Consider the following 12,326-nt stretch of genomic DNA (forward strand, 5'->3'; position numbering starts at 1 on the left):
TGAAAATAGTATGATAAATAACCACATGCCTTTCATCTAGATTTATGAATTAATATTTTGCCTTCATCTCTATACCCACCCAGTCATCCATCTACCTATCCACCCACCCATCCACCCATCCTCCACCCACCCATCCACCCATCCACTTACCCACCCATCCATCCATTCATCCACTCACCTATTCTTCCATCCATTTCTCTCCATTTTTTTTGATTGCAACATTTGAAAGTAAGTTACAGATACCATGATGCTTCACTTTTAAATATTTGAGCATAATATGTCTTAAAAATAAGGACATTCTTCAACATGACCTCAAGGTCATTGTTACATCTAAGAAAATTGTATTCACTCAATCATATTGTTTAACTCACAGGCAATATTCAGATTTTCAAAGGTCTCCTCAAGATAGTTTGTATATTGTGTGTACACACCTGCACAGTCATGTGCACACGTGTGAGTGTGCATGTGTATGCATATCTTGCATATGCATGTTTATGCATGTGCATATGTGTGTGCTCACCTGTGTGTGCATGTGTGCGTGTTTCACTCGGAATCAATTTTTGAGTTGCATTTGGCTCTTCTGTGTGTGTAATTGCTCTTGATCTGAAACAGTCCTTGTTCCTTGTCATAATCATGACCTTTGTCAAGAATCCAAGCCTGTGGTCTTGTAGATGATCCCACATCTCACTGATGTTGGGACGGGACCAAGCCCCAGTTTCTCCCTCTGAAAACTTGGGGATTATGATAAAACCCAACTCACTGACTATACATTCAATGAGAAAGTCCAGCACACCGCTGGCACTGGCATCTACGAAGTTAGGGAATAGTCCCCAAGACCATCTTCCAGCCTGACACCAGTTGCAGAGTTTGGGGTCACCAAACCACTCTTAGTTTCTTTCATCTCTAGAGGGATTCACAGAATCGCTGGAAGCTGTCATACTCACAGTTACAGTTTAATACAGTGAAAGATACAGATTAAATTCAGCCAAGGCAAGAGAATCATAAGGCAGGGTCCAGGCGACTTGTCCTCTTTTTCACATAGTCAAGGACAGTTTTACTTTGCCAGCAACAATGTATGACTACATACATGGTGTACTGCCAATCAGGGATGCTCACCTGAGCCTCAATGTCAGCATTGCTTCTAATAGAAACCACTTGCCGATGGGTCTCTCCGGTTTTTATTGAGGGTCAGTCACAGACATGGCTAACCACCTGCCTGGCTGACCTCAGTCTCAGCCCCTCCAGAAGTCAAACTGACACAGTGTGGCCCAAGTCCCCACCATAAATTATACTGTTAGTATCTAGTGTGGCCCCAGACCCCAGATAAACAAAGACTCATTAGGCAAGACATTTCAAGGCTTTAGCGATCACCTCCCAGGAGCAGGGGGAGAAGGCCAGACCTCTCCTTGGACGAAGTTCAGTTCTTTACAACACCTCGCTGAGAGTTTCCATACCCTTATCACATTTCAGCCACATCACAGCCCCATTTACAGAGCATCAGCTGAGGCTGCCATGGGGATATGGCCACAGCCGGGACCACATGCTGGGCACTCTGCTCTGAGGTCGGCGCTCGTCCCTCAGCTGTCCTGGTTTCCCTGTGGCCCCAGAGTGGCCTTTTCCCCAGGACAGGCTGTGGTATTGGTGCCGGGCTGTGGGTGCCAGGCAGGGCTCCCCATGCTGCCTATCTCTCACAGGTTGGGGAGGACGCCCATTTCCCTGTGAAGTCCACTTGTCCCTGCAACTTCACTCTGTACTATGAGGTGGCTGCGAGGGGCAACATCGTGCTCTCAGGCCAGCAACCTGCCCACATCACCCAGCAGAGAAGCAAGCGGGCAGCCCCGGAGAAACCTATTCGCTTAATGCACCTTTCCGAGACAGGTGAGCCAGACCACAGGCTGGAGGTGGGCATCTCAGCAGGGAGGGATGAGCAGGGCGCAGCCAGGTGGGGAGACTGCCTCCAGGTGGAGGGCACATATCCCAGAAAAGATGGGGCTAGGGCCAGGAGGGTGGGCAGTGACCAGCAGCTGGAGGCAGCCCCTCTTTTTCTTTAATGTTTATTTTAAAATATTTATTTTTTATTTTTTGGAGGGTGAGGTCATTAGGTATTTATTTATTTTAATGGAGGTACTGGGGATTGAATTCAGGACCTTGTGCACACCAAGCACACGCTCTACCACTGAGCGATACCCTCCCATCCCTGGAGGCAGCTCCTCTTGAGACCCTCCTCACTGCCTCTCTGCACGGGATGGAGCAGTCCAGCCATGGCTAGGCCCCTACACGGGCCCACAATGTACCATGTTGCCATCTGCCAGCCCCGCTTTCTGCCTTTGCTCAGACTGATTCCCCAGCTGGGAGTCCTTCCCCTCCCTCTCCTTGACTCCACGTGCTACTCACAAGACCCACCTCCTCCCCTGGGTCTTTCCAGCCCCTTCCTCTTCACAGCCCCCCTGCCTAAAGCAGGAAGGTGAGGACTCTGGACACTTGAGAGCAAGATATTCTTTGTGGTGGGGGCTGTCCTGTACACTGTAGGGTGCTGAGCAACATCCCTGATCTCCACCCACTAGATGTCAGGGGCCACCCACACACACACAGAATGATGACCTGAAATGTCTCCAGATATCGCCAGTGTCTCTAGGGAGAAAGGCGACCCCTGGGTGAGAATCACTGAGATAGGCAGAGAAATAGATGAATAAATAGATACATTCGTGGAATCATTAATAGATACATTGATAGGTGATGGATTGATAGAGGCATGAATGGATGGATAGATAGATAGATTCACAGATAGATTCATCAGTAGATAAATTGATGGATGGGTCAGTGGATGGGTGGATGGATGGATAAAGTCACAAATGGATGGATTGATAGATAAATAAATTCACAGATAGAATCATCAGTATATAGATGGATGGATGGATGGATAGATTCATAGACGAATCATCAATGGATAAATTGGTCGGTGAATGGACAGAGTCATGGATGGATGGATAGATAGATGATAGATGGGAAGGCAGGCAGACAGGAAGCCAGACAAGGTCTTTCTTGTTCTAAGTCACTTTCTCACCCTCAGCACTCCTCATGTTTGGGCTGGATTTTTCTGCCATTGTGCACTGTAGGGTGTTGAATAGAATCCCTGCCCCCACCTATTAGATGCTGTTAACACCCCCACATTGTGACAACCAAAATTATCCAGGGTCCCCTGGGGAGCAGCATGGCCCTGACTGAGGACCACTGACCTGAATGGTGCTTTGGACATCATTGTGTACCCACGTCCTCTTGGGTTTATCTTTCCTTCCAGGTGAAGTAGTAGAGGATGTGAGTATCCATGGAGCACTTGCCTTGGGCCAGCCCCGGGTTGGCACCTCCTCGTGCTACATCCCATGAACCCCCGGGGCGGCTTGGGGCATTGGTGGTCCCTATGTGGGATGCGGAGTTTTCATGTCTTTCCCCACCTTTGACTTGTCCTAGAGCCCCCTCCAGCCCCAGCAGCCGAGGTCAGTGTGTGTGTGACCTCTCTCCGGCTGGCCGTGACCCCCAGCATGGTCCCCCTCAGCCGCCTGCTGGTCTTCTACGTCAGGGAGAATGGAGAAGGGGTGGCTGACAGCCTCCAGTTTGCTGTTGAGACCTTCTTTGAAAACAAGGTAGCGCATCGGGAACCAGCACGGGAGGGAGGGGGGACGGGCAAGCACCACTGAGGCTTGGGGCTCCAGGGTGCCCAGGCTGGCACGGGCTGTGCACAGCTGTAAGTCAGACTCCACATGCTGTAACAGGCAGGACTTGTAAGGGCCGCCCTACCTTCAGGAATAATTGGAACCTAAGTTGTATCTTCACTGGAGATCCTCTAGAAGTCACCCAAATGGGAATTGCATTCATCTCACACAGGGAAAGCAGTCAGCTGTTCTCTGTCCTTGCTGGGCTCCAGACCTAAGGGACACTGCTGATGTCCCCAGAAGTGGGGCTCAGCCTCCCACACCCTCCCCCTGCACCCTCCAAAACTGGCTGCAACATGTCCTCTGCTGCCACCCGTCTCCCCGTCTCTCCCTCCCCTCCCATCTTCTGCATGGAGTGTTCCAGTTGCACCAGCCTACTTCCTGTTACTTTGCCTCCCACCCTTGTCCTCACCTGGACACCAAGGCCAGGGTCCCAGCTGAGCTGGCGAGGACCGACTCTCATCGGAAGGCGGGGAGGTGGGTGGGTGGGTCTGGAGAATTTAGCCAGGCTCCCAATCTCTCTGTTATATATTTGGGTCCAGGTTTCACTGACATATTCAGCAAATGAGACCCAACCTGGGGAAGTCATCGACCTGCGGGTCAGGGCTGCAAGGGGCAGCTGCGTGTGTGTCGCTGCGGTTGACAAGAGCGTCTACCTGCTCAGATCTGGCTTTCGGCTGACTCCCGCCCAGGTGAGCAGGGCCCTTGGGCGCTGGGGTCCGGCATCTATGTGGTGGCCTTTTCCTTTACAATAACGGAAAAGCCCTGTGTAAATGCAGATTCTCTCCCTCCATTGGGCTCATTCTCAGTGAACTCCATCCTGTCGCTGCTTTGGTGCAGTTGAAAGATCTCTTGTTATCAAACCCATCAGACCCTTGCAAGGTGTTGTTGTCCAGGTCCCACCTCTCCTTTCCCCAGTCTGCCCATCTTTGAAATGAGTTAATGCCCCTGATGCCCATCTCCTAAGATTGGCTCCAAATGATAGACATGAAGGGAGGTTGAGATGGGAGCATGCCAGATCCACAACGGCCAGTTTGGGTTGAAAAGAAACCCTCAGTTGAACATCCCTGCTCCCCTTTGCCTGTAGGTTTTCCGAGAATTGGAGGATTATGATGTTTCCGATGCCTTTGGGGTGTCCAGGGAAGATGGACCCTTCTGGTGGGCTGGGCTGACAGCCCGACGACGCCGGCGCTCCTCCATCTTCCCATGGCCGTGGGGCGTCACCAAGGACTCCGGGTTTGCCTTCGCCGTAAGGAGTGATGGTCTTGGACCCCGCTGTGCCCTTCTGAGCATTTCTTATTTTGAAACAAGGGGTCTCGGGGTACAGAGATGGGTCAGAGGGGAAGTTTTCAAACTTCAGTGCTGCAGAAGTCTTCTTTGGTTCTCCCCAATGAAAGCTCATGGAGGACCCTCTGGAGTTGCAAAACAGAGGAGAGCAGAAGGAGTGTCCACTGATAACTTGAACTTCTGCAGCAATGACTTTGAAGGTGCTTTGCTGGAAGGAAAATCCCCATATTGGGTGCAGGTGGCCGTGTTCTCAGGTGGCAGCCTCACCCTTGCTGACATAGCTCACATCTGTCCCCTTCCTTCCTGGCTCCAGGGGTCAGGGGGACGCCGGGGGTGGGGACAACATACACAAGCATCATTCTAGCCCACATTAGCATGCTGGTGGTCTCCACTCGGAGGCATGTCCCCTCTGAGGGCACTTTTCATCTCAGATTCAAAATAATTTAAAAGGCGTCCTTTTTCTCCCATTTTGATTATGGAATATTTTCAAACATACAGAAAAGTTGAACAAATTAGTGAACATCTGTAGATCCACCACCTAGATCCCACAATTAACATTTTGCTGTGTCAAATATTTATACACACACGCATATATGTAATAACAGTAATAATTTGCAGCTCACAGTCGTTGGCCCTTGATCTGAATTAGGCACTGCTGATTTTTTTTTTTTTTTGATGGAGGTGCTGGGGATCGAACCCAGGACCTCCTGCATGCTAAGCACGCGCTTTACCACTGAGCTATACCCTGCCCCCGATTTTTTTTGATTGAGATGAGAGTCACATAACAGAGAATTAACCCATTTTAAAGTGAACAATTTAGTGGCATTTAGTACATTCACAGTGTTGTGCAAACCAGCACCTCTATCTAGTTCCAGAATATTCTCATCACCCCAAAGGGAGAACCTGTTCCCTTTAGCAGTCACTCCCCATTCTCCTCCCCCAGCCCCTGGCCATCACTAATCTGCTTTCTGTATCTGTGGATATGCCTATTTGGGACATTTCATATAAATGGAATCATACAAGATGTAGTCTTTTGTGCCTAGACCACAAATGGACTGGCCTCTCCCTCTGCCTGCCCTGGATGGGCACTGGGTCCCCTGACCCCCTAAGCCTTCGTCACCAAGCCAGGAGCAGAGGACTGATCCCCCAAGGCCTACGCAGCAGCAGTGTTGGGCCAGTGACCTTAGGGTGATAAGGACTGTTATTCCTTCCTATTTGTCTCTGGGACCACCACATCCACTTCCCTACTGTGGGTCTGGGTGTTGTCTGTTGCCTAGGAAACAGGACTGGTGGTGATGACAGACCTGGTGAGCCTAAACCACCGGCAGGATGGTGGCCTGTACACCGATGAGGCTGTCCCCGCCTTCCAGCCCCACACAGGGAGCCTGATGGCAGCGGCACCCTCCAGACAACCCCCCAGGTAATTGCTGCTGCCTTGAGGAAGTTTGTCTTAACTCCATACTGTTGGCATTTGGAGCTGGATTATTTTCTGCGGTTGGGCCATGCCATGCCTTGTAGGGCGTTGAGTGGCATCCCTGGTCTCCACCAACCAGATGCCAATAAGACCCTTCCCCCAGCTGTGACAACCAAAAATGTCTACAGACATTGCCCAGTGTCCCTTTGGGGCCAGAGTCACCACTGGCCTGCTAGGCTGGGGCACTGAGCACTTTGGCCCTGCTCCCCCCAGTTCTTGGCCCCACCCAAATGCACAGGGATGGGAGTGCAGAAGAGAGAGGAGGGTGTATCAGGGGAGCAGATCTACCTGGGGACAGAGGAATTGGCAGTGGGGTGGGAAACTGGAGCTTGATCTTCTCACTCCCAGAGACTCTGCCTAGAAAATTCTATTACCCTTTCTCCTTCCTCCCACCATTCTTTCCTTCCTTCTCTTCCTCTCTCTTCTCCCTGTCTATCCAACACTTTACCTTTTGGAGTTAGACACCAAGTAACTACTTTTCAGTCTTTCTTATTTTAACTCAAACATTTAAGCCTTTTGAAGGTTATGCATTTCCCTCAGAGTGCTACTTTGGCTGCACCCAAGTTGTGCTGTGAAGTGTTTCCATTATTGCTCAGTCCCAAATAGGTTCTGACTTGTGGAACAATTACCTTCTTGAGCTGTGGCTTGCCCAGACATGTTTTACATTTTCAAGTTATTTTAAAATGATTTTAAAAAATGTGTTTTGTAAATTTGTGTCAGATGTGCATCGTGGCCAATGAACATGGTCTGTATGATATCCATAGTAGGCAACAGATGTGGTTTGTATGATATCCATTGTCTGGTTTTTATTTTGGAGCCTGACTATATGGTCAGTTTTTATAAATATTTATGTCTACTTGAAAAGAATGCCCCAGTGCCCGTCATTGGATATAGAAGTCTCTGTGTGTACTTTTGGTCAAGGCTTTTGATGGTGGTGCTCCTGCCCTCCATGTTCTTGCTAGTTTTTGCTTGTTTGTTTGCTAACTTTTCAATTAATGAGAGAGAGAGGAGTTCACATATCTCTCTTAGATTTGTAGCTTTGTCCCCTGGAGTCAAGGAAATCTTTGTTTCACAGGAGGTAATTTTTCTTCCTCTCTTCCTTTGTCCCTTTGTGTCTGCTCCCCCATCACTCACCTCTCTTCTTTCCCATCCCCTTCATTCTCTGCCTCTCCCACTAGCTCCTCAACTTCAGGTCTTAGCCAACCAGGGAAGGGGGAGGGTGTTTTGAAGATCTTGCCTCCTTACTGTCTCAGGGTTTAGGGCTATATAGGCTGGGAAAGGAGAGGCAGGCATTGGATGTAAGGTCTCTTGCCAAATCGTCCAGTGGGAGGCACAGAACAAGTGGGCCAGGGACGAGGTCAGTGTGGTCAGCAGTGCCTCAGCATCTAGGCCTCTCTGGAGACCTTGAGGGTGGCACCCAGACTCCTCAGCCCTTGTTCTGAGCCAGAGGGTCTCCTGCCTAGTGGGCCTGTCCGTGAAAACCTTCTTCTTTCAAGTCCTCCCTGCCAGACTGGGAGCCTTCCCAATCCCCCCAGCCCTTTCTGCAGTGGTTTCTGGGTACCTGGATCCGTCTGGGATACACATTTGGCAGAAATGGGTCCTAGTTTCCAAACTCCAAATCAGGGTATGGGCACACCAGGCTCCCTTTGTGGTACTTTGGATGCACATGAAGACATTTCCAAGATGTAGTTGGGTGAGGGAGGTGGAATACTGGCCCCTGTCTCTCAGCCAGACACCAACCTGGGAGCCCTGCTCCTCCCATGCTCATGCCTTCTGAGAGTTTCGCCTGGAGTAGGTATGCAGCCCTTAAACCCCATACCACAAAGGCAGTTGGAAATCCCAATGCAGGAAGGCAGAATAAAAGCCTAAAAAGCAAGTGTTCATGCCTTTTTGTAATTGGATAATGCATCCTTTTCCTGAAATCAAGAAATTTTTCTTAACCATAGGCATGTGGTTAAAATTTTTTTTCAAACAGTATAAAAGTGTATATAATGAAGTGGAAGTTTCCCTCCCGCCTCAAGATCCTCTATTCCCTTTTCAGAGGCAGTAATGGTCAATAATTCCTTAGATATCATTCTAAAATTTTTCTTTATATACCCAGGGATTTAAAAAAGAACACAACAGGGGAATACTATAATATTGCTCTGTACCTTCCTTGTTTAAGTCAACAATAAGTCTTAGAGACCATTTCATATCAGTATGTATATGCATACCTTACTCTTCTTTTTCACTGATGTGTAATATTCCACTGAGTGAATGTACTGTCATTTGATTAACCTGATGCCCTATTGATGGAGATTTTGGTTGTTTATTAATTCTCACGGTGCTGTGGTGACTCATGCCCTCTGTCTGTCTTTGCACATGTGTCTGTGGTTAATTTCAGGGTTCATTCCTAGGAGAGGTATCTCCAGGGTGCAAGGGGTGTGAGCATTTTTAATTTTGAGAAGTTTTGCTAAATTTCAAGTAGGGCTTAATTTTTTTTCTTTTTAAAGAATAGGACAGTCCTGGAGGAAGGTGGGCTATGAGGCTTCTGAGGATGAACCAAGAATGAAAGGCACTCTTTAGAAACAGAGGAAGGGGGTTGGGGGAAAGGTCATGTGATGATGTGGAAAACCATGGCAAACCCAGGGAGGGAAATTAGCAAAGGGGAGGACATGGGGTGGTCCCTGTGGCCCCCTCTTACCTTCTAAATTCAGGATCTGAGGCACCACTGTCAGTTTAAGGAGACTCTGCCAAGCCTTTGATGCCTCGCTTTTACTAATCCTCATCAAGTAGAATATTAACCTTGCCAGGTGAAAGAATTAATACGTTATGTCCTAATCGAGTAGAATGCTAACCTTTCCAGGTAAGAGAATTAAAACGTGTAGAATGTTAACCTACTATGTAAGAGAATTAACACGTATATCCTAATCAAGTAGACTGTTAACCTGCCTGGTAACAGAAGTTACATTCATGAAACTTTAGTCACTTCTCTCTTTCTCTCTCTTTCTCTCTTTCTTTCTTTCTCTCTCTCTTTCTATCTTCCTTCCTTCCTTCCTTTCTCTCTTTCCTTCCTTCTTTCCTTCTCTCTTTCCTTCTCTCTCTCTTTCTTTCCTTCTCTCTTTTTCTTTCTTTCTTTCTTTCTTTCTTTCTTTCTTTCTTTCTTTCTTTCTTTCTTTCTTTCATTTGCAGAGCAGAGAAGAGGAAAAGGACCTTTTTCCCTGAAACATGGATTTGGCATTGTCTCAACATCAGGTACAGTAAGATTTCTTTCCTTCCTTGCCTTTGTGGGCTGACTCACCAGTACTCATGAAAGTCCAGATTGTTCCCAGTGGGTTTGTCTGGAGATCTGACACCAACATCTGAGTAAGACCTCGGGCATCCTTTTCTAACGCATAAAACTCAAAGCTATGAAGTCAGCTTCAAATCCCACTGCAGCCCCGGACATCTGCCCATGAAATATGAAATTCAAGGGCTCTGTGCCTCTTACAACTCTCTCTTGGGGTAACTCGATCTGGTCTGTTTACATAACGAGCTCATTAAAATGATTACAGTTCCCTGGAACATGAACTCAGTTCCACCCACCCACCCTCCTCCTTGCTCCTCAGGGGCCTGGAGCTCCTGCCCGCAAAGCAGGCTGCTTTTCTCAGCACATTTCCTTTCTACATTGTTTTCTCTTTTCAGTTAGCCTTGAGGCAGCAGCTCTGTGCCAAGTTCTTGCCAGATGCAATTGGCTTTTTTCTTTCAAGGCTTGATGTCAGAACACCAGGGGGACTAGTAGAAGGTAGCGGTGGCTGCCCTGGGAAACCAGTTAGGCATGAAAGTTCAGACCCCTGGGGCCAGCAGGTGGGCCAGTGGGTGGACTCGGCACAAGACGTCACAGTGTTTGTGGACAGAGAGATTCCCATAGCGCTCGCTTGAGTGGGGAGCCTTCAACCAGGTAGCCGGTTGGAACAGCTCCTGCACTCGATTGGGCCAAGGGGTCTTTTTTTGGGTTGTTGTTAGAAATTTATGTATTTTATTTTATATCAAAGGCAACTTTTCTAGTTTTTCTTTTCTTTTTTCTTCCTTAACGGAGGCACTGGGGATTGAACCCAGGACCTCATGCATGCCAAGCACGCGCTCTACCACTGAACTACCCTCCCCCCTCCAGGGGTCTTTTATTGGAAGGTTCTGCTGCCATTATCTCCATTCCAGTGGTGCCTGTCACCTTCTCTTACGGGCTTTTTGCTCCCGTGGAGCTCAGCCCTAAAACAGAAACTTCGGTGGGAGAAACAGAACAAAGAAAGAGATACTGGGGTATGTCCTTGGGATTGACACCACGGTTGTCAGACACAACACATCCTGTTCTAGGACCTTGGAACCAAGGAGCCAGCTGCAGGATAGGAGAAAACATCCTGTTTTTCAAACAGCCTGGTGTTTTCTTCCCCAGTACCTCCATTAAAGATAAATTTAAGAACCTAATTACCAACCCGCAACCAAGAAATAAATAAATAAATAAATGGAGGGAGTGAGGACTGAAGCCAGGACCTCGTGCATGCTAAGCATGTGCTCTACCACTGAGCTCTACCCTCCCCACTTCTTGAGTGTTTCTTGAGCAGCGCTGTCCCATAGAAATATAATGTGTGCCACATATGTCATTTCAGAGAAACAGATGGAGTTCATCTGAATCAGATTTTTTATTTAACCAAACACAGATCCCGAATATTATTGTTTCAATACATGATCAATATAAAAATATTGATGAGACATTTTATTTTATTGGTACTGTATTAGTTGCCAGTGGCTGCAGTCATGACCATAAAGTAGGGGGGGCTTAAAATAACAGAAAGAGGAGGACCTTCCTCGCCTATTTCAGTTTCTGGGGGCTCCAGGGCTTGTGGGCACATCACCCCAGTCCCTGCCTCCATCTTCGCCTGGCCTTCTTCTCTCTGTGTCTGAATTTCCCTCTTCTTATGAGGACACCTGTCATTGGACTACCCCAATATGATTTCATCTTAGCTAATTACATCTGCAAAGACCATATTTCCAAACAAGGTCACATTCACGGGTCACCGGGCATTAGGACTTGGACATACCTTTCTGGAGACACAGTCATCAGTGACCAGCCCCCTCAATTCAGTGTCTTTCTCCTCTGACCTGGGCAGAGCACACACTGTCAAAATTTGCCTCTCTGAACCCATGTTTTGGATGGTCCTGTGTTCACAGTGGTCCTAAGAGATGCTCGTATTTTTGATTATGGCAAGTCAGGGCCAAGGGATGACTTTCTCCTGTCCCACGCTGTACGGTGCCTTAAATGCTTATTTCCAAGCTGTGTATGTGGAGGGGGCATCTCTCTGGGCCCCAAGGCAATGTCCTCCATCCCCACCTGGCCGCTGCAGTATGGCCCTGGGGAAGGGCCCACGCTTGTCCATTTTTCTGCAGTGACCCATCCGGTGAGGAGACGCTCAGCGTGCAGGTCCCCGACTCCATCACCAGCTGGGTGGGCGAAGCAGTGGGTCTGTCCGCCGAGAGGGGCCTGGGCATCGCCGAGCCCACTCTGCTGAAGACCTTCAAGCCCTTCTTTGTAGATTTCACCCTGCCTCACCACGTGGTCCGCGGGGAGCAGGCCAAGATCCCACTCAACGTCTACAACTACATGGACGCCTGTGCCGAGGTACCGAACCCGCCCTCCGTATACAGCCTTTCCCGTTCCCTGGGGAAGATGCTGGTGCCCAGGACGGGGAGTCCGCCTGCGCTTAACCTGTTGCTCTAGTGCTTCTAACTCGGCTTTCTTGGGCACACGTCCCTGTGGCCAGTGCTGGGTTGATGACTTTACCTGCATCATTATCAAGTGCCCACAAGAGCCAAGGAAGGGGAGGCTGTGATGGAATTGT

The 12,326-nt window shown here is 48.7% G+C and overlaps 1 protein-coding gene across 3 annotated transcripts in view; it reads left to right on the top strand.

Annotated features, from left to right (window-relative positions):
* The window catches only part of CPAMD8 (C3 and PZP like alpha-2-macroglobulin domain containing 8), a 76,070-nt gene that overhangs the window by 26,981 nt on the left and 36,763 nt on the right, over positions 1 to 12,326 (top strand). For all 3 annotated transcript variants that reach the window (XR_004314295.1, XM_032465347.1, XM_032465348.1), the window contains exons 14-20: positions 1,695 to 1,878; positions 3,469 to 3,641; positions 4,253 to 4,402; positions 4,798 to 4,959; positions 6,275 to 6,417; positions 9,643 to 9,705; positions 11,875 to 12,106. Coding sequence is in view for 2 of the 3 variants with exons in the window: in XM_032465347.1 (XP_032321238.1) it covers positions 1,695 to 1,878; positions 3,469 to 3,641; positions 4,253 to 4,402; positions 4,798 to 4,959; positions 6,275 to 6,417; positions 9,643 to 9,705; positions 11,875 to 12,106 (1,107 nt within the window). In the remaining variant the exon portion in view is untranslated. The remainder of the gene's footprint in view (positions 1 to 1,694; positions 1,879 to 3,468; positions 3,642 to 4,252; positions 4,403 to 4,797; positions 4,960 to 6,274; positions 6,418 to 9,642; positions 9,706 to 11,874; positions 12,107 to 12,326) is intronic.

This window comes from Camelus ferus, chromosome 22, assembly GCF_009834535.1.
Source record: "Camelus ferus isolate YT-003-E chromosome 22, BCGSAC_Cfer_1.0, whole genome shotgun sequence".
Classification (NCBI taxonomy): Eukaryota; Metazoa; Chordata; class Mammalia; order Artiodactyla; family Camelidae; genus Camelus; species Camelus ferus.